We start from the raw sequence: 21,475 nt of genomic DNA on the forward strand, positions 1-21,475 counted from the left end.
AGACAAACTGCCACGCTGGTTCGGTCAAGGTGACCTTCCTCGCGTCCAGTCACATCGCAACTTAACGGCTCCCTATTCAATGTAAATTCTGAAAGACCTTGTTCACAACTCGAGCTCTAAATCCATATGAAGTTGCCTCTAGTGAATTTTAGTATATCTCGGCACTCTTGCATGCATCAAGTAAATTATTAGCACATTCTGCCTTTGAAATGCACGAGCGCCAGTTTCTTTAAATAACAAAAGAAAGAGGAACACGTGCTGCGCGCCGTCCGCCATTTTGCAATATAAATAGCAAGATGGCGGCGGGCCGTCGGTTGGCGAAAGTAGTCGGTAATTATAAGCGGCGCGGCGCGGCGGGCAGGCAAGCTGAAACGCGAGGATCTATGGCCGGCCGATGCACGCAATGCTTAGCTTGATTTATATCGCTCTCTTGTTTCCATTCGCCCGATTGTTCTCGGCTTTATGCGCTCGAGTCTCGCGATTCTGGTATTGTTTTCGACGGCCATGGGAACCGACTTCGCGTGGGTTCTCAATGACCTTTATTACTTTATACGACTCTCTACTAAATACATTTTTGTTCACAGTTCAAGTTCACGACATTTTCTTTTCAATGTAAATGAGATCATTAAACGCCTTTTTACAAACTGGTTGTGAATTCTAAATTTTATATTCTTGTTTGGGCATTTCGTAATGCCAGTTAGATATTCTAGAGACTTAGTCATGAAATTCTAATGTAGGTATCGATGACGCAAATTGATCGTATTATTCAGTCAACAACCGGGAAGATAATGCACACTGAATAAATTTTCTCCACCTTGATCTGTTTCCATTTATAGTCGATGTGTATAACTACATATACAAGCCTTTGCAAACACGTAAAATATTTATGTGAGGCGCTTCCACAGCGTGACAGAGGACAATACATAATGTAAACAATCATAAATAATACAGAAATATTACATATGCGTCTGTTTTTAGATACATTTATTCTGGTCAACAATTTCAAAACGTGACGATTTAATTTATCTGTTACATACATGTTAATTTTTAAATGTTAAGTAGAAAGACAATGTTTTTTCTCTCCCCTACATGTTCGTCCCACAAAGCGTTAACTAATGATTTACGTTGAAGCACACTATATTTTGTTTCGGGCCCCTATTGAAGTATTGCAACGTGACTATTATATCCGTAAGTTATGCGATTTGCATTGTAATTTGTAAACAGTTCACTGGCGAATAGGTACTCTTGTTTCCGGAGCGGGGAAACTATTGAAATTACTAAGTATTACTACTAAGGAATTTCGGGAGACAAATTAAAAGCGTGTTACCGATTCTGAGGTACTTTTAATTGTGAAAAAACTAATCTACTGTCTGACCCATCTCGGCGCGACATCTCCGGTGGGGCGACTTATCTACCTAAGTTCTTAAAATTATAGTCAGCACATTATACATGTGTGCGTACAGACTTAATCTAGGGCCGAAGGCTGGGTGGTCACCATAGCTCCTCCGACCTTAAGAGGAAAATTATCGGGAGAATCGATTTTAGATTGGTTCCGATAATTTTTCTTGAAACACGTGTATTTCAGCAATTTGAGCCGAACAACATAAACGGAAAATACAAAAATACTTAAAATAACTAAACCTAAGGTCACGTACACCAAGGACGCACTGAAGCTACTGTCCCTTTTATCAAAAACACTTTCGATCACTTCACTATGTTTTAACGAATACGCCATATATTTCACTTCGTCTAGATTTATGCCCTTCATATCAAGTGCACGTGTACTGGATAGCTGTGCGTTAGTGCGTAACTGAGGTAAGGCGATGATTGGTACTCTTTTCACCACATCGGACTCTATGAAGATACGATGATTAATGTGTATGCCATGAATCTCCACCTCACAGGGTTCTTCGATGGTCATCAGGTAAGTACCAAATACCAATTGTCTACTGGTCTCATCCTTGCATCGTTCTGTTAGTGTGGTCTTCTCTTCACTATACAGGATCCAGTTGTTGTTAGCGACTTGTTGGACTCTGACCTGTTCGATTTCTATTGGATGTTGTTTGCAAAGGGTAAGGTCGTTTTCGAAATTCATAAGCTGTTCGACACAGGTAAGTTCATAGAAGGGGATCCTGTTGTCTGCAGTGCAGAGGAAGCGAGCACCGGCAGAGAATGGTCTACACGGTATTGCGATTGGTGAGTATCTATTTTCTTTCGCCAATAGGTAAGGGTATTTGGGGAAAATAGCTAGGGTCTTATTTTCGGTGTCATGGAAAATTGGTAGGGAGTAAATCTTATAATAGTTATAAGTAACATTATCGGTAAGTGGTATCTCCATTATAAACGTTATTTGATTACTTTTAATAAATGATTTAACACATATAATCTCTTCTATTTTTAACAAGTTCGCTTCGGCGGGAGGATATATTAAGCTTTCATATTCGGATATTAATTTAAGATGATATAAAAGTTCTGAAGAATTAACAATTGATTGATGTAAAATAGAGACTCTGCTTAATGCAAGTGCAGTTTCGATTTCACTTAATCTAATAAATATAGTACGAAAGTTACTCATGAAAACATTGAACAACCCAGTTAAGTACGTCAGAAAAATCCAACTATTTTGCTGAGCAGTTAAATCTTTAATTAATGTTTCAATTTTAGTTAACCTGTTATGGAAGTTAATTGTATTCTGTTCAATAGTTTCAGTGGCATTAATAAAACTGTCAAACATTTTAGAGACCAATGTTAACCTTTTAGATATAGTGATTTGACCTTGATTCAATTTAGAAATGAGATTATCATACTTCAACGCATCATCATGATCCAAATTACCGGTAACAATTTTTATAATAGAGCCCAGTGGATTAATGAGTCCTCGTTTAGATCGTTTGGATGGTATAAGCTGTTGGTATTTTTCTACAGTTAAATCACGTATGGAATCTGTATGCATTTTAATAGTCATAATTTCTTGTGAGTATGATGCATTCCAATCAATTAAATTACAAAGCGCTTGATAGTTGGTAGAGATGTAGTTAAGGTCAGTATAAATTTGATCTAGGCTGATGATCTTTACAATAGTCCACTGATCAGTTTGGAAATATGCATGACCTTGTTTCACCGGTAAAACTCCTGGATTACCTTCAAGATTTTGCAGATGAAGGGCCAGCGACAGCATCGTGACTGTCATCAATAATATGCCGCACCTGTGGAGGACGTTTTATATTTTTAATAGGAATTTTGGTATCCCTTTCTCCTATTTTTATAGGTAAAATATTTTTATCTGCTTTGCCTGTTACTACAGCTTTTATATATCGGGGCTTATCCTTACTTTTACGCTTATTTATGTCTTTACCGAAAACAATTTCTCCTTTTTTAAACTTTATTTCACCTTCACCACCCTTACTCTCTCTATTCTTTTCTTTAATATTAACCATTTTGTCTGCTAAGTGTTCGTATAATGTTTTTATTCTTTTTGCATGATCTTTTACTAATTTTTGGAAATAACGTTTTTCTAATTCTATGCTAAACGGACTGCTTGAGTCGGTATGTCCGAAGACAACTTCAAATGGTGCAAGTTCAGTGACTGAGTGAATAGTGTGATTGTATGCCAGAACAGAATAAGTCATAACCGAAGCCGCATCAGTACATTGTTTTTCGTATTTGGCCAGTCTGTAAATTTCTATTATAGTGGAGTGGAACCTCTCAATAAGACCCATTGAATTGGGGTTATTAGGGGTTCCAATGTGGAAATCAATTTTATGTAAATTCAAAAATTCCTTAATTAGTTCATTATTAAATTCGGTTCCGGGGTCTGAGCTTATTCTTCTGGGTGTACCGTAATACGAAAAATATTTCATCAGTGCTCTAGTTACTTCGGGAGTTGATTTTCCCTGAGTTTCGATTGCCTGACCTAATTTGCTAAATGCGTCAATTATAGTTAAATAAGTTTTACCTTCTATACTAAAAAGATCTATAAATAGCTCTTGAAAAGGCGCGTCTTGGGTTTGTGTTAGTTGTAATATAGGTTTGATGGGTTTCCTATCATATTTCATTCTACGGCACCCATCGCAACTGTTTATGACTGCTGTTACAGTTTCCTGCATTCTATTCCAATAATAATTTCTACGGAGCCTAACTAGCGTTTCTTTTATGCCTCTATGACAGGTCTTTCCTTCATGGTGTTTAAGTATAAGTGCCTTTTGCTCTCCTTCATCTTCTACAAAAATAACTCTTTCTGTACATTCAAATAGGTTAATAGTTCCCTTTCTGAATAGTTCAATTATTATATTGCTAAATAGTTTCCGATGTTCATTCTCCTCAAAATAAATGAAATATTTTAATTTTGGCTGTATGTATTCCTTTAAAAAGTCCTTTACTAATTGCGGATTATCTTTTGGCAGGAAAACTTCTAATATCTTTTGTTTGTCACGTGACAGGTTCTTAACATGCATTTGATTTTTAAACCATGAAAATATTAAGATTTGATTCGGCTTGGTGTCGATCGCCTCATGTAAAATAGGTATACCGGTTGATTCTAATTCTACAGCGGAATGAACGGTTTCGTTCGACTTACTGGACACTGATCGTATTGGATACTCATTTGTATCGTAGTGAACTTCTCTAATATTGTCGGAAAAATCTATAGGACTACAGGTCATAGTTCGACTAGAATCAGATATCGTTACTGTTGATGAACCTTTACTATCTGCACATTCATTTAGATTTTTATCTTCCTTCTCATCAATATTAACTGCTAGAGACTGATTTTCGTCGTCTGTGAGTAAGGCATTGATTTTTATTCTGGACAGAGCGTCTGCATTTGTATTTTGTTTGCCGTTTTTGTGAATTAAATCAAAGTCGTAATCTTGCAAACGTAACCGCCAACGTGTGAGTTTGCTACTAGGGTCTTTAAGAGATTGGAGCCAAGTTAAGGGACGGTGGTCAGTATATATATAGAATTTTCTACCGTACAGATAGGGCCTAAAATGCTTTACTGCCCACACTATAGCGAGCAGTTCACGTTCGATGGTACTATAACGTGATTCTGTATCACTGAGGGTACGACTAGCATACGCAATGGGCTTGTCACTGCCAATCTGTCCTTGTGACAGCACAGCGCCTAGAGCGACATTGGATGCGTCGGTCGTCAGTATAAATGTTTTGTCATAGTCAGGGTATTGTAACAGTGGGGCATGTGTCAGGAGTTCCTTGCATTTGTTAAATGCGTCTATGTATTTCTGGTCAATAACAATTTTGTTGCGCTTTTTTAAGCAGGCTGTCAATGGTTGAGTAATTTTTGCAAAATCTTTTATAAAACGTCTGTAGTAACCTACAAGTCCAAGAAAGCTCTTAATCTCTGTCGTTGTCTTTGGTAACGGGTAATTCAATACAGCGTTTATTTTGTCGTCATTAGGCTTTAGCCCGTCTTTAGTTATAGTGTGTCCAAGGTAGAGCACTTCTTTGCGTAAAAATTCAGATTTGTCTAATTGAATTTTCATGTTAGTTGTTCTAAGTCGGTCAAATACAATTCTTAATTTATTTATCATTTCGTCAAGGCTATTTCCGTAAATTATTATGTCATCCAAGTATACCATGCAGTGGAGTCCTTGCAGACCACGCAAAATATTATCCATGGTCCGTTGGAAGGTAGCAGGAGCGGTTTTAAGTCCAAACGGCATTCTGAGAAACTCAAAATGGCCATTTTGCGTCGAAAAAGCTGTCTTCTGTCTATCCTTCTCTTCTACTTCTATTTGGTGGTAGCCGCTTGCTAGATCCAATGTGGTGAAGTACACACTCTTTCCTAGTTTGTCGAAAAGGTCATTAATATTAGGTAGGGGGTATTTGTCGTCTATGGTTATGTCATTCAGTCGTCTGTAGTCTATTACCATCCTGTATTTAATTTCACCAGACGCATCCTTCTTTTTAGGGACAAGGTGAACTGGAGCACTCCAAGGGGAATGAGATTCTTGTATAACATTTTCATGAAGTAATTTTTCTACCTGATTATTTATTTCGTTTTGGATGAAAGGTGCCTGTCTATAGGGTTTAATGTATATAGGATCTTCATTTTTGGTACGTATGTGATGTTTAACCTGATTAGTAAACGTAAGGGGGATTTGGTCACAGTAGAATATGTCCTTATATTCCCTACAAAGTGCATAAATTTTCTCACGTTCTTCGCCATTGGTATGATCGAGTCTTAATTTATCTAAATTTTCTTCAAGTAATTTGTCAATTTCTAGAGGAGTATTGGTCGTAGTAAAATTAATGTTGTATTCTGTATTTTCATATGGCGTTACTGTGAAAGGTTGGCAAATAGTCAGTTGTTTTGGGCAATCTGAAGTGTTTTGAATTACTGTAAATGCGTATCCACTATCACAGTTTACTAAAGCACTAGGCATTCGTAGTCCATTTCGAAATTCTTGGTAGTCAAGAATAGCGTCACCTGAATATTGATCTACTGGCAATTTAAATCGTTGTTCTGAACGTGGCTGTACAGTAATTTTATAATTTAAATTATTATTGATTATTGGAATACAAGTGGAATTCGTTTTTAAGATTCGTTCTTTTAGATCAATAATTGCACCTAATTGCTGTAAAAGGTCGTTACCTATAAGCCCGTCATACCGTGGATCTACTTCGTATACATAGAACTTATGCCAATCGTCACTAACAAAGGTAGGTAGAAGAGGAATTTCTATTACTTCATTATGTCTACTAGTAGCATGAGTACTAACCACCTGAAAATTTTCATTACGTATATAGTCGTAAAAATACTCATATGCTTTTGTAGGACTAATGAACGATCTCATACTACCAGTATCTATCATCATTTTTGCGTCTATCTCTTCTACATAAATATACGGTAGCTCTAAATTAGAGTCAAAATTTAATTCTAAGATTTCTTGTCCGTCGAGGCACTCTCCTGAAAATCCAGTGCCTGAATTTCATTTTCTGATTGTAATTCATAGTCAACATGAGTCTCGTCATGATAATTAATTTCATTTGAGTCACCATAATAGTCATCGTCATAGTTAGAGTAATAGTTATTGTAATAAGGCTCATAGTCGTCAGCAGACAATTCATTTAAATTGAAACCTTGTGGTACATTCGATTTAGGTTGGGCTGTTCGCATAGACACATCAGTAGTTTGCGTTTGAGGTTTTAGTATTTGTGGGGTATTAGAATTATTGGGGGATTTGTAACCAAACTGCTGAGGTTGCAACGGTTTATAGCCAAACTGTGGCGGTGGCCTGTATCCTAATTGTTGGGGTGGCCTGTACCCAAATGGTTGAGGTGGCCTATACCCGAATTGTTGAGGTGGCCTGTACCCGAATTGTTGGGGTGGCCTGTACCCAAATTGTTGAGATTGGGGTAAGTACCCAGGCTTGGGGCGTGATGTTAATGCATTTGGTAATTGACCTTGGGGCTGATTGAATTTATTCTGTGGAATACCGAAATTAAATTTAGGTGTGGTAATATTATTTGGCAATAAAGGTTTGTATCCCGCTGGCGTCATTACCAATTTTGATCCGAAACTGCTAGATTGACCGTAAATGCGATTCCTAGTATTATACTGCTCTAAGAAATTAACTTCCTCAAGTACTATACTCAAGGCCGCTTCTAAACTAGAGGGTGCCTTAAGCCTTACAATACGAACCATATTCTCTGGGAGATTGTATAAGAACACATTCAAGGCCGTATTGTTATAAATAATTGTCTTTGCACTCTTCAAATCAGTATCCTCAATCATGTTGACCTTGGACATCAATAATGATCGAACACTTTGGATTCTATTACAAAATTCTAAATAACTTTCACCGGATTTAATTTTTAAGGATTCTAATTCGATATTAATGCACGCTTCGCTACGCGGGTCTCCAAAATGTTGAATAAGTAGATCTTTAAAAGCAGACCATGTCACAATATCTTCACGTTCTGATAAGAGCGCTGCGGCGTCATCTCTCAATCGACTAGTTAAAACATTATAAACGTAAAGATTTTGTTCGTGGCTACCCTTATATCGGTCAAGGACATACTGACACTTTCGCAAATAAAGATTTAACTGTCTTTTATCACCATTATACAAAGGTATTAATTGAATAATTTCTTTGGGTATTTGTTCAATAGTCACTGAAGTCGTCATGTTCACAGAGTAGAGAACGGAACAGATAAAACAATTCGTGAGAGTACAATTGACTATGCTATGAAACACACAAGATAACACAATTCAAACATAACACACGTAAATCAGAAAATAATTAGACGCAAAATGTATGTAATAGTTTAGGTAATAAAATTAAAAATATTAATGTATAAAATATATATTTTTTTTATATTAGGTGTAGAATTACATACACTTTACTTATTACTTTTAATAAAACACATTTATAAAAATATCAATGCAAAGAATACACTTGAGATAACAATTAATTGGCGTCTCTGAAAGTTTAACTACTCTATGTCGGTTCTATTTATAGAACACAATGAGATAAGCCAATAATCTAAATGAACACGTTATAATGAGAGAGGTTTAATCTCAAAATAATGTAGGTATTAAGTATTGGGGGATAGAGGAACATGGATTGGCGAAAAAATCACTCACCAGCCAGCTGCTACTCTCATCCTTGGTATTCCTTTGTTTGCCCACACGCACCAAGAGTAATTTATTTGGTTCGTCGGATTTCACTCGTCCTTAAATTCCCACAGCTATCGTGCAGCTCGTCCTCGAGACACGCGACGAATTTAAAACCGCGAAGAATTTAGGAATATAACAGCGAAATCCTACCGGCTGCGCCACTCTTGTTTCCGGAGCGGGGAAACTATTGAAATTACTAAGTATTACTACTAAGGAATTTCGGGAGACAAATTAAAAGCGTGTTACCGATTCTGAGGTACTTTTAATTGTGAAAAAACTAATCTACTGTCTGACCCATCTCGGCGCGACATCTCCGGTGGGGCGACTTATCTACCTAAGTTCTTAAAATTATAGTCAGCACATTATACATGTGTGCGTACAGACTTAATCTAGGGCCGAAGGCTGGGTGGTCACCATAGCTAGGTATGGAGCTAGCGTAACATAATGTTGGCAAACAAAACAGCGGAGGTCGGGTGGCCGGCTAGTGACGCGTCGCGCCTCGCAAATAGCTCGATGAGTTATCGACTTCCACGAAACGCCAACATTCTCTCGTTAATCAATATTTAATGCCCCGTTTCCTCTTTAAGCTTATTTCAATTTATTACACTTTCAGCCCTGAAAGCTTTCGTTTTTCCTTTCATTAACTCATTAACTTCATGTGCTATTCGTTTCGTCACTATTCGTTTTAAAACCAATGCTAAACGACATCGTACTTGGAAGATTCCTTACCGCTTACTTAACTAGCCCTATTTGCTATATAAATGGTTCATTGAAAGTTTACAAGCACAAAATAGAATCTATTCATAAGTTGTTATTGAGATCTTTTGAATAGTCATGTCTGTTCCATTTACATACCGGCCAATCATCATTTATTGGTATCTAAAATGGCTGCATATTTTCCAGATAACAGCAATCGAGTCTACATTAAATTTACGACTTGATTGCGACAGCCACACATGGTATAAATGTTACTGCACAAATTTATTGGAATTCATGGCCAGCCAGTTATTATCTGTGAACAAGTCCAGATAGTATATAGGCAGAGTGGGCGGCCTACAATCGATGCCTACAATAAATTAATGGGTCGTTACTTTTATGACGCGTTCACATCACTAAATGTTGTAAAGTGACCTCATTTCAAAATTTTGTTCATCTCGCCACGCAACAGTACTCACTTAAGTGTTTTTGTTCATTGCACAAAGGAAGAATCTCTCGACACGGTTTCTGTACAATCGATTAAGGTTTTACTATATTTTTTGAACTGTAAATAAAGCTGAATTCGGCGCAATTGCAATGGCTTCCTTTTTCGACCGACCGCCCGTGAAGGTTCACTTCAACCCGGAAAATAAAAACTCCTTTCAACATAAGCCATGATAGCTTTGCCAGCGCAACACAAAACAAACAAAAAGTTACGAAAAAACCGGCTGCCTTTGCTTGTTTTTTTTAGTCATGCTTCATTCATAAGGAATTATACGTTTAGTGATTGTTTTAACATTGAAATCGTCTACTTTATTTATGTCTGCGAAATCTTTATTCCTCTCTTCAGATAATATTTCAGAGTTCCCAATATTTGAAAGTAAATTACAGTTTTTCGACGAAATAATGTATAAATCACGCTGTTATTCTCGTTCCGAAGTTTAATGTTACGTCTTCTAAAAGATATATCGTCGCGTCTGCAACGTGATCAATAAGATTTATAAACAAGTTTCCATTCAAGTTAATTACAAAGACGATAAGGCGGTGCATTGAACGACACGACACGATTGATAATATAATACTCCTACTCGTAACTCGATTGCAATTCAATTGCTATTGTTATCGTAATGAATGTACCGTCACGTCACACATTTACGACCTCTGCTGCTGATTTACGCTATGTTACTACCTATAAGCAACCTTAATAATTGCCTTTGTTTAATTCTAATCTACGTATTAAAATGGTATTATGTTTCTATTTGACACAAGATTGGCGAGTTTGCAACATTTAATCTCCAAGTTTCTCCAGTGGGTGTTAACATTAAGATGCCAACGTATTGTTTATTACCGTTGGCATATTTCAGCGGACCGACAGAGGATCGCATGCCAACTCGTTTGACCTCATTCCCGAGACTAGTTCTGCGTAAACTCTCATATCGGGTTTATGAAAACATACCTATTTTAAGACTATATAAAGCGGCAGACCGGTCCAACTTATTATTTGTTTGTATTACAGCTGGAACGTGTGCCAAGTGTATGCGTGTTTTCAATGTTCCACGTTACTCAGTCTGATTTACTATAAACAAGTCGAGAGAAAGGCACCGATGAGAGATAACTTGTTTTTTCCAACATCGATTCATTACACCATTCTCGTAACATGTAAAATATTTATACAGCAATACTCATACATTCCAGTAAGTGAGTCCGATTATGTTTGTGCTCGTAACATGAGATGTTGTTACTTGTGCGCTCGATTCCGTGGACTTTACATATGTATGTATTGTGGTTAATGCTTCACATAAATTCAATGAGCTTCGTCCGGTCAGCCTGGTGCCTGCCGGGCCCCACTGGTTTCTGGTCGGCTGTCGACGACATCCGTTAACTAGACGACACATAACCAGTTCTTATAGCATCTTATCTCAATTAGAAAGTTAAACATTATCTGACAAAAGTGACGTTTTGATCGATGAAGGTAAAATTGTTTTTGCTATTAGAATCAGATCAGACGTCCGATCTATTTTGTATTGAACGATCGCTTTCGGTTAAGACATGATACGTACTCGAGTTTATTGCGCAGATACGTTTATCTTGAATAGCATTTATTATACAGAATGCAGGGGATCTGTGTAGTGTTAGATAGGTATTCAGTAGTTTTTTGTACGGGTTATTTCTTTTTCATGCTAACCAAGATGAATCACCACTTTCTAGTGCTATCGAGACATACTTAGTTATTATGTCGTTTCCTTAGTGACGAAGATAATCACATCCCAAGCAGCAAATAGACGTGCTATAATGGTCGAGGGCACGTTCTATTTTCGCCTTTAAGTTCAATAAAAGTCCTAAAAACAGTCGAGTAAAAGTGCTCGAAACGTTTACTCAACGCGAAAAAGGCGCAAATTATTCAGACTAAAGTCCTATTAAAATGGAATAAGCGCTGAGTAAGCAACTAAAACATGCGGTAAGATTTGAGTAAAAGTGGTATATAGGATATTTAGTTCAATAAACGCATTCGATTTGCTATTATACAGGTAAATTGTGCTATAATAGCGAAGCCGAATTGCTTTTATTCGCCATTTTAGTTCTATAACAGCAGATAAAATGCTTTTACTCGACCAATAAGTGCTGTTAATGATCTTACGGAGGCTCTTACCTAATTTATTACAAAGTTCAAATCATTATTTGTAAACTACATTTCAAAGGCTAAGAAAAAGGAATAATATATTACATTTATATTAAGTTTTTAGCAATCAATATGTTTATTTTTACTGTTCATGTCGCTACTTCAAAACATCATGCGCAACAAGCTTTATTGTTAAACCCAAAGGCATTTTTACATAAACATTCATGCGCTGTCTATTTTCTTAAATTTGGACGACTAATTTATTAAATTAAATATATTTTAATTAATTATATTAAATGCTGTGGCCATATTGGTAATCCAGTTGTAATTACAGCGAACTTATTCGATTAAAAGTCGAGTAAGAGTGCTGGTCACCACATTTATAGCACAAGGTATCGCCATGATAACAGGATTTAGAGTTCGCTTATTGGTACGAGACCAAAAAAAAACATTTTAATTAAGATTATTTTTTTGAAAAATTGGGACGGGCTTGGAAGGAAACTATCAGATAAATTTAACGGATGTGGCCTTAGCACAAACGATAAGTCAAACCGAAGAAAATCAGTCAATAAGGTTTGTGGATCTCTAGGGAGAACATGTGGCAGGCGTTTATTTAAAACAGTTGCCAGGTGTCTAAATGTCGCAAGAGATATATTTAATTGAAGAGCCCATTCTCTTAAATTCATCTGAAAATTATTATCTTCGACACTGTCATTTTCACTGCTTTCTGAATCAGAACTGATTTCAGTACATTCAATATCTGAACTTATTCCAACATCACTTGTATGACTCGGCCCTAGTCCTTAATGTTGTCCGTCGTCATTTAAATTGTAAATTATTGTTACTTGAGTCTACGGAACCACTTAAAGTACTTGGACTCGCGCTTGGAAATTCACAATGGACGGACTTGTGGTGTTACTGTTTCTCAGAACTCTACAATTCTACTTTAAGCTGAGTAAATATCGTATAAAAGCTTTTATAGGAGTTAATCTATAAGTGTGCAGTAACAGCAGCAATCTTGCCATAAGCATTTTGATTACGTTTATAGAGCTCTTATAGAAACATAAAGGAGAGCTGAGTAGTGGCTGTATAAAAGCACCCAATTCAGTGAATCAGCTATTCTGCAGCTATTATACGACTGCTATAGATCAAACGATCGAGTAACGAGTATTTTAGACACTTTAATTCAGCATCTGCTAAAAGGTGGAGTAAAAGTGCTAAAACATAGTGCTGTAAACGTTTATTCAACGTCCATAAAGCACACATTAGCAAATATTGCCAAATAGTCGAGATTACCGCTATCATACGATAAATGAGTGTTTTAAGAACGGTTACTCGGCTCTTATACAATTAAAGGCTAAGTAAACAAATTCTTACTCGACTATTTTGCTGCTTGGGATGCTATTTAAAATAATAAACTAAACACACAATCTTAATTTACGAGCATTGCAACCAAACAAATCCTCCTCCAAGACAATTTATGTACGGATTGAGCTCTAAACATTGAAGATAAATTCGTTGGTCTCGCTCGATCAAATTGGTTAGTAATGGGCTGGCTGTAGAATCAAGCACGAGGTATATCGGGCAATGAACGCACTCGAGTCCCCATTTCTCACGTCCAGACCAGTTGCAGACTTGCCGGCCGCATACCGATCAAGAAAGGCGGTGGTGCGGTGCTTTAAAGGGGAAAACGGCATGTTTTTTTGCTCCCCCGAGAATGCCGGCCCCGCTTACCATTAGCCCGTGCGTGAGCTCAAATAATGATTAGATTTAGCCTCGCAACCTCTCACAAAGTGTTGGCTTAGACTGATATTAGGTTTCTGATACACTGATCCCAAAATAAGACCATAGGCTTTAGGAAGTCAATGTAATTGATTTCATAATGGATGTCGATAAGAAATCTCCAATGTTTCAATTTACTTCCACATCATAACAAGAGACGATAACAAGGTTATTATTTCGTAACAATTCCAAGAACAAATAGCGTAGTAAACGGCTATGGTTTCAGTCATTTTACGTAGAAACATGGGAATGCAATATTTTTCTTGGAACCTCGACTACCCGCCGCGACTGTTGTCTACAAGAGTATCCTCCGTGGTCTTTTGCACTGAGTATATTGTCTACCTTAGCGAATTAATTTTGGCAGAAAGTGGCTATTTTTTGTTTCACCGCAAGACGTGGTTATTCGCTCCTGACCGCCCCTGAAAATATGCGTATAAAAAGCAGACACTATTAAAATAAACAGCAATTCATTCTAAAGAATAAGCCTTTTAGAAAATTACGCTGTGGTCTGGCCTTCTGTTAAATTAAGAACGAAAAGATTAATGCGTTGTTATGTGAAGTCATTATTTTTTGTTCAGATCGTATTACGTACCATTATTACCTCTGGTATCCAATTTGTTTGATGTTTTGATAAAGCATATTTTGACTGTAGTAACATTTAAGCCTTTGTTGTTGAAAATAACTTACTAACTCAACTAAATTATGTAGTTCAAATAGAGTTAATCGTCACGTACTAAATGGCTTAACATAGTAAATTGTAAAGTTGTAGATCCCGTGAACGGATTACCATTTACCCTTAACTGATTTACGCAGTAGCGATTAGGATAACGGCTCTAAACTCGATAGGAGCCAATTTGTCTCGACTAAAGATATTTTACGTCCACTAACTATGATTAATTCATTTAATTAATCTACCTTACAAGCCACCTGTGCACTCAACCTTGACTACCGAATAGAGTGGGTTATTTTACATTTAACATTATAAATACATTGCACTTAAAACGAAATGCTTAATGAATTTCAATTAAAACCTCTTAATACCATTTCGATCCGCGGTTTTACTTGTTTAATTAAAAACGATACAAGGCTGGTTGTCGCCGTCCACATTTCTAAAGACAATAACTATAAAGTGTAACCAGCTGTGAACATATACGTACTCGGATATTAATAATACACGCAACGCAATACCATTAAAGTCGGACAGCAGGACAAAAACCTCCTAAATCTATGTAATTATAGCTCACGTTCGTGTATTTCACTACAATTGACAGGTGATTATGCTAAACAGCCAACCGCGCCGGTATGCCATTAACTGGATAATGTTTTCTATTGCATAGCTTAAAAACAGGTTCCGATAAAATGTCAGACGATGCGATGGGAGCATTAATTTCTCAGCTGTTTCTTCAACACCTACACTACAATTTTGGATGGAAGGTTTTTTTATGAATTGATTGCACACTGAGTGGTCTACTTTCTTAATTTGGGTGTATTGTATACGAATGGACCTGTTATGTATGCAAATTAGAATCAGTCATAAATCATAGGAGAATTAAGTATAATTTGATATGTGTAAAAACAATTCATGCTCATTTTAGGTTGCTCGGAATTAATGTTTTACACTTGTGACCTTATAAAGATGACCACCCACGCATTAGAAAGTAGAATCCAATAAAGGATGCATAAGAAAATCGTATCACAAATCCATTAGGCGTGGTCACGAGTCGCATACGACTTTACGGGGTTAGTGAACCGGCAGCTGCTGGTGCAAGCGCGCAAACAGAAACATGAGAGGCTGCCAATCGCCCACCTGCCTTATAAAACCCTCGTCTGATTTTAGCAGTCGTTCCTCGCCATTCGTTATTTCTCAAACTCCAGATAATCGCAACTGTCGTAAACATACGACAACTCAATTTATTCAAAATAACTCATCAATTCCCTTTCCATATCGCTTTGAATACTCCAAATCGATAACTCATTAAGTTATTTATTCGACAAAGTTATTCAACTTCGAAAACTTTGCATGGACGCCATATTTAAATACCAAATTGGCCATAATAAACTTACTTATAAATAACAGACCACTCCATTTTTTAAATATACCTGACAAAAAAGAAGGCTGTTTCACATACCTTTTACTCAGCGAAACGGGTTACCGTAGCCGGTTCTTGTCTGCTATTCTTGACAGCGTTATAAATATTCAGTGGGTAATAATTGACCTTTGAATCGAAAAAGGTTCCGTTTTGGCGGCTTAAAGTTAATATCTCTCGAGGAATAAATTAAATGTAAGTTTATCTAATTAAAACGAAGTGCTCGTAAATTTGTCGCCAGCGCCTGGACGTGTCGTAACTTTGTATTTCATTTTAATAATTTTGTGAAACTCTATAACAGTATTATTCATCTACACAAGATCTAATTTTGTTTCCATAATATGTAAATTTTAATAGGTATCGATTTTTTCAATCAAATCGTTTATAAATTAAACCAGTTTTATATTAAAATGTTTTCCTTCTCAATTTTAATGTTTTATTTATAAATTCACGAGTCATTCTAGGATTTCTGCTCTCATGGATTATACCTAATCTTCGGCAGTAAAAACTGCTAGTTGCAAGAATTTTTGAAGTTGCTCCAGCAAAAAATCAAGACGATTTATTTTTATAGAACAGGTATACCGTATAGTTAATGGGGCTTTGGTGTCAACAGAATCATTAGATGACGAATATGTATAAATAATCTTTCATTAATATAAATTTATTTTTGTTTCAGGTTCATCGCCAGAACGTGAAGCCAGCGAAATTACTAAAAAAGGTAGAAAAACAACGTTAACATTTTTCGATCACTATTCATTCAAACATTTATTCAGCGGTTCATATCGATCACATTGTTCGCCTGATTTTAATACCAAATAACCGTACCTCAGCTTCCATGACGCAACTATTGTTTTTTAATTTAAAACTTTAGGTTGACGATATACTCGTCCTCACTGATAACGAAAAAACATTAGTTAAAAATGACCTACCAGCTGATGAAGATTTGGCGGGCTCTAAAGATAAGACATTTGATTCGAAGATAGATTACTGCCATAACTAAAGTCTATTTGGTAAATCTGACATTGATGAAGTGAATGTCAATGTGGGCGAACCAACAGCTAAAAATAAAATTGAATGTTGACGAAGAAAAACTCATGATAAACGTTAAAGACGACAGCAAGAGATGAGGTCGCTGTGCCTCCTTAATCGGACAGTGGACGAAAAACCGGATTATACTTTGAAACTTTTTATCAAGGCAATAATTTTATTTTCTTAAAATAAAACCACAATCTTGTAATCAAGTTTCGTGTCCCATTAAGGATTTTATTTTTATTGTCTCTCGGTCTGCCGCCAGCATCACAAGAATCATAAACGTGTTTACGTTGGAAAATTGAGATCACCATCCTTAATTTCACATTCAAATCTGTATCTTTGTTTGTTCAGCCCTCATATGCTTATGTATGGACTATTTATGCTCCACAACACGAGTTTTTAAAACCAGAGGTCACCGCGGACGACAAATACATTTGTTATTATCATTTCACAATCTGAATTTCAATTCAGCATCCGAGTAACGGGGTCACATCGTTTTCGATAGATATTTCTACATAATTCTTTATTCGTGCGTCCGTTTCGTTTATGGTAAATACGTTCATACTGTATACTATTTTGTGCAACGGTACGTGTCTAATTGCTATTTATGATATTCATGTATCACTGAATTCGTGTTCGTATACTGAGTGGTGTCGTTTTTGATGTTTTATTAGTCTGTTCGGCTTATGTTTGGAGTAGGTTAGAACAACACGGTTCGTTCTCCCTGTGGCAGTTAAAGGCCGCCACACACGAGGTGCCACCCTCACTGCTATAACTTTATTTTCTTTTCACCACGTATGCCGCACCTTTTCGAGCTCGGACGTAATAAAGTAGGCACATACACAGGGTCACACGATACCGAGCTGAAACTTTTGTTTGTTATGTTTGAGAGCCGGCCTTTGCTAGCTGCAGCCTTATTTCTTGGTTATTCGTATTCCGCAACAATATCGTATTCATTGAGTTTATTAAATGCGTACTAATCGCGTTTGTGGTCCACTGTGCAGTATTAAGTTATGAATACTTGTCTCGCTTAGGAACCAGTTGTTTCAGCTGCGATAAAGATCGTAAAATACCTATTCAATTTAGAGTAGAGTCGGCGTCATTCATTCCAAGAAATCGTGTTGTTACTTTATCGAGCCGAGCTATAAATAAGAATAAATACGATACTAAACTTGTAACAGCTCGGATTAAGTAGGTGTGCGTCATCTTGAATCGTATGGTGTAGATGTATAATTAAATGAATATTCATAGCGCGCTCGAGCCGGATCAATTTGTGGTGATGCCAACGTGCTGGGACCTTGATTTTTTGTTAGCCGTTATTTAACTTAGTACATTGAGAATGATTACAAGTTATAACTGAGTGCGTATCATAAAACTCGTACTTATTATTTATAAACACCTGCTTTGTGCTTGTGTGTAGGCGCGTCAGTGCGTTCAACGGATACGATTAATCTAGAACTGGTAATTAATTGGTAGGAACGCGTTCATACCGTGTGATAGCTCGGTTATTTGATGACGCACAGAACTGTATCGACGATGTATAATTAACTAACACGATGTTATGTAGAATGTCACAGACAACAGGCTTTAATTGTTTGTTAACTGCGCAGTTTATAACGACAGATGACAGATAAGTGTTAGTGGAGTTCGAAGTTGACGTTTCACTTTACGCAAATTAAGAAGCTTGTCGCTTTTAATTCAAAACTCAAAAAATATATGTAATTTTAACAGTTCAAGGTATTCTTTTCTCATACATCATAACAAATAAGGGAGGCTGTAGCCGTTGTAATAATACAAGTAACACATACATTCTACACGCATGAACTAAAGTAACAATAAAAACCGGTTTAAACATTATTCCGAAACATGTTGTCTGCATCAGGCCATTCCTCTGATATTGACAGGCGCACAATTGATCGCGCATTCAGATTGGCTGCGAACAAAGAGATATTTGAAGATATGGACAGCACCGAACAATACTAGGAGAGGTCAAACGAACAAGTCAAACGAGTATTTCGACTAGGAAGAAAGTCACCGGTGAAAGTACCACGCCGCAACAAATCCGAATGAATTATTAAATGAGTTTCATAACACGACTCAAGTCGTAACTGAACCGGTTATTTTAGTCCAGACTCACAAGGTAATCTCTTATTATTATTTAAATATAATGACGGCACGAATAATAATAATGAAGGTAATGTATGTGAGATTTGTAAAGGGAACCTGTCCCTTTTGTAGGGATCGACCGGGACGAGGGTCTGGGGCTGGGTATTATGTTGTTGAATAGATTCGGGATGTCCTTTTTAACCGTTACTGTTATTATTTAGTTACCTGTTTGACTGATGGGATGCTTTTGATAGGAATGTTGTGTCCTTGAGTTTTTTCTACGACTCGGATTTTTGAGAACAATGCGTTGTTTTACTATTGACCTTTGAGAGTAATAAATTCATTTTGTAGTAAACCGGTATTTACCACTTAATAAAAACGTCGTTATTCAAGTTTTTTTTTTGTTTTATACCTCGTTTTATCCAACCTACTTAACATTGAAATTAGTAATCAAGTAAGTACTCAAAGGGAAAAGTTCTGACATTATAAACTCAAATGAACTGCCTTTACGTAATGATCCGCCATATCTGTTGCCCTTATTAAAACGGATGCAATTAACAGGCCCGCATACAGATATAAGCTGATTATGAGTTTCATTTTGCTAAAGATAAGCGCATGTCACTGAATTAAATTCCAACTCTGAAAGATTTCTGACGGCTTTAACGATTAAACATACGTTTTATTCGCGAAACATTTCAGAGCGAGACTTCAATATGTAGTGTGTAATGACGTCATTTAAATTAATTCGCCCGCATTCGTGTTTATGGCGGCTGATGGTCGAGTTTCCAGCACGTTACCCGACCACCGACTGGTTGAACTTAACATGCAATTCTGCACGACTTTCTATCGCACTCCGACTCATGCCGATGCCTGAACTGCACATTATACATATCAGCAAATTAACAAGTTACAATGCTCAAACGCTCCATGTAAATTGACTGGTGCGAATTCTTCTGACACAACCGCGTACAAAGAAGCAACAAAAATGATGACGCGAAAATAAGCAACTAAGTTAATTTACTACACGTGATCACGGAACATCCGATTGTCATTTGATCACGGAGAAAATATTGTACGGGAACTATTGTGGTAAACAATAAACATGAATAGACAATTGAAACAAAAGAACCAGGTATATGATATCGAACATGTGAGATGTTACGATTGTATGATAATGCCTCGTTGTGATTCAGATTGAATATTAAACGAGACAAGGGGAAAACATGAACTCCATAGGTGTATTCATACGACGGTAACCATTGCATAGACAATTTACGACATAATGATTGTTTTATTACTTCCTGAAAGGTGAATCCAGGAAACTTTATCCTTTACTCGTTCACGCGTTATTGGTGTTTTGATTTATATCCTCGTTTATAGGCTATCTTGTTAAGTTGAATTCCAATAGATTAACTTTTATAGTGTTTTTTCTCATCCTTTTCCTATATATTCGGTAGGGTTCATGCTGTACACTCCAAATGCTGTAAATCATGCACTGAAAAACAGCGTTAAAACTACAGTAACTGTCCCCAACACAATTATAAAACTTTCGAGTTTCAGAAAAACATCTACCTTATAATTATTGGCAATAATTGATGTGACCTTTAAATCGAATGCTTGACCAAATTTTCCACTGGTTCGTGGCTCGGCGTGGCATACTTGAGATTTCAACGTAATTGCTCCTTCATGCGGTGCAGCAATGAGCAATGCAGTTGTCAGGGTCGCGGGAGGCAAGTGTCAGCGCGACGCCCGCGCCACCTGCGCGATAACCGGTGGAACCAGTTCCAATCGCCGTCACCGTCTACTGCCGACTCGTGTAGTTATGAAACATTTATTTATCACCGTCATGATTTTATTTTACCGCTTGCGCAATGATTGCCGAGAACTGCCACGCCACGATGTTGAGTGGCATCGACCAGCGGCTTCGGCGCGATCATCTACCATAATGAGACCCTCCACCTCATTGGCGCTTTAGCTTTATTCAACATTAACGATATATCATTTTTAACCTGTGACAGAAGCGGCTGTTAAACCGGAGCTCGTTAAAGCTACTTGATTACAAGCCTACATTATATCAAGGTGTTCTATGTTCTTGATGGAAACTAGTTGCAGTTCTGGAGCAAAAACTAGTTTGTAATTGTGTTGAGACGAGATCAAATGGAAACTTACGATAATGTGCATCCACGCTTTACACTGTATGATGATAATGTTGTTATTTAAAATATAGTAGCTTCCGCAGCTACAAAATGTGACTGACATTATTTTATTTATACCCTTGAATAACAGGTAAATTCAGTGACATGAGCATCGTAAAGCGTTGACTTCAATCAGCGACGCACGTTCAATCCAAAATTCAGCGAGCACTTTTGAGGCAAATCCTACAACAATAGGAGATGATTGACGTGTTTTTTGCCCAGTCACAGTCTAGTGATTTTTCAATTCTTTGTTCCCTTTACGACAAAAGAGAAAGTAATTTCCGCCACTATCAACATAAGCTGATGTTTGTGTCCA

General features: G+C 36.9%; 2 protein-coding genes across 2 annotated transcripts in view; one reads left to right on the plus strand and one right to left on the minus strand.

Annotated features, from left to right (window-relative positions):
• LOC124633791 overlaps window positions 1-21,475 on the plus strand; it is a 183,943-nt gene that overhangs the window by 116,599 nt on the left and 45,869 nt on the right. Inside the window, exon 8 of the mRNA XM_047169127.1 lies at window positions 16,503-16,544. Coding sequence (XP_047025083.1) covers window positions 16,503-16,544 — 42 coding nt within the window. The remainder of the gene's footprint in view (window positions 1-16,502; window positions 16,545-21,475) is intronic.
• On the minus strand, window positions 1,347-9,061 carry LOC124633792. Its single transcript, XM_047169129.1, has 2 exons — window positions 8,609-9,061; window positions 1,347-3,206 (listed from the first exon to the last, which is right to left on the minus strand). Exons 1-2 carry the CDS (start codon window positions 8,626-8,628, stop codon window positions 1,466-1,468), a joined length of 1,761 nt encoding a protein of 586 aa, XP_047025085.1. The 5' UTR covers window positions 8,629-9,061; the 3' UTR covers window positions 1,347-1,465.

Source organism: Helicoverpa zea, chromosome 10 (genome assembly GCF_022581195.2).
Source record: "Helicoverpa zea isolate HzStark_Cry1AcR chromosome 10, ilHelZeax1.1, whole genome shotgun sequence".
In the NCBI taxonomy this organism is placed as follows: domain Eukaryota; kingdom Metazoa; phylum Arthropoda; class Insecta; order Lepidoptera; family Noctuidae; genus Helicoverpa; species Helicoverpa zea.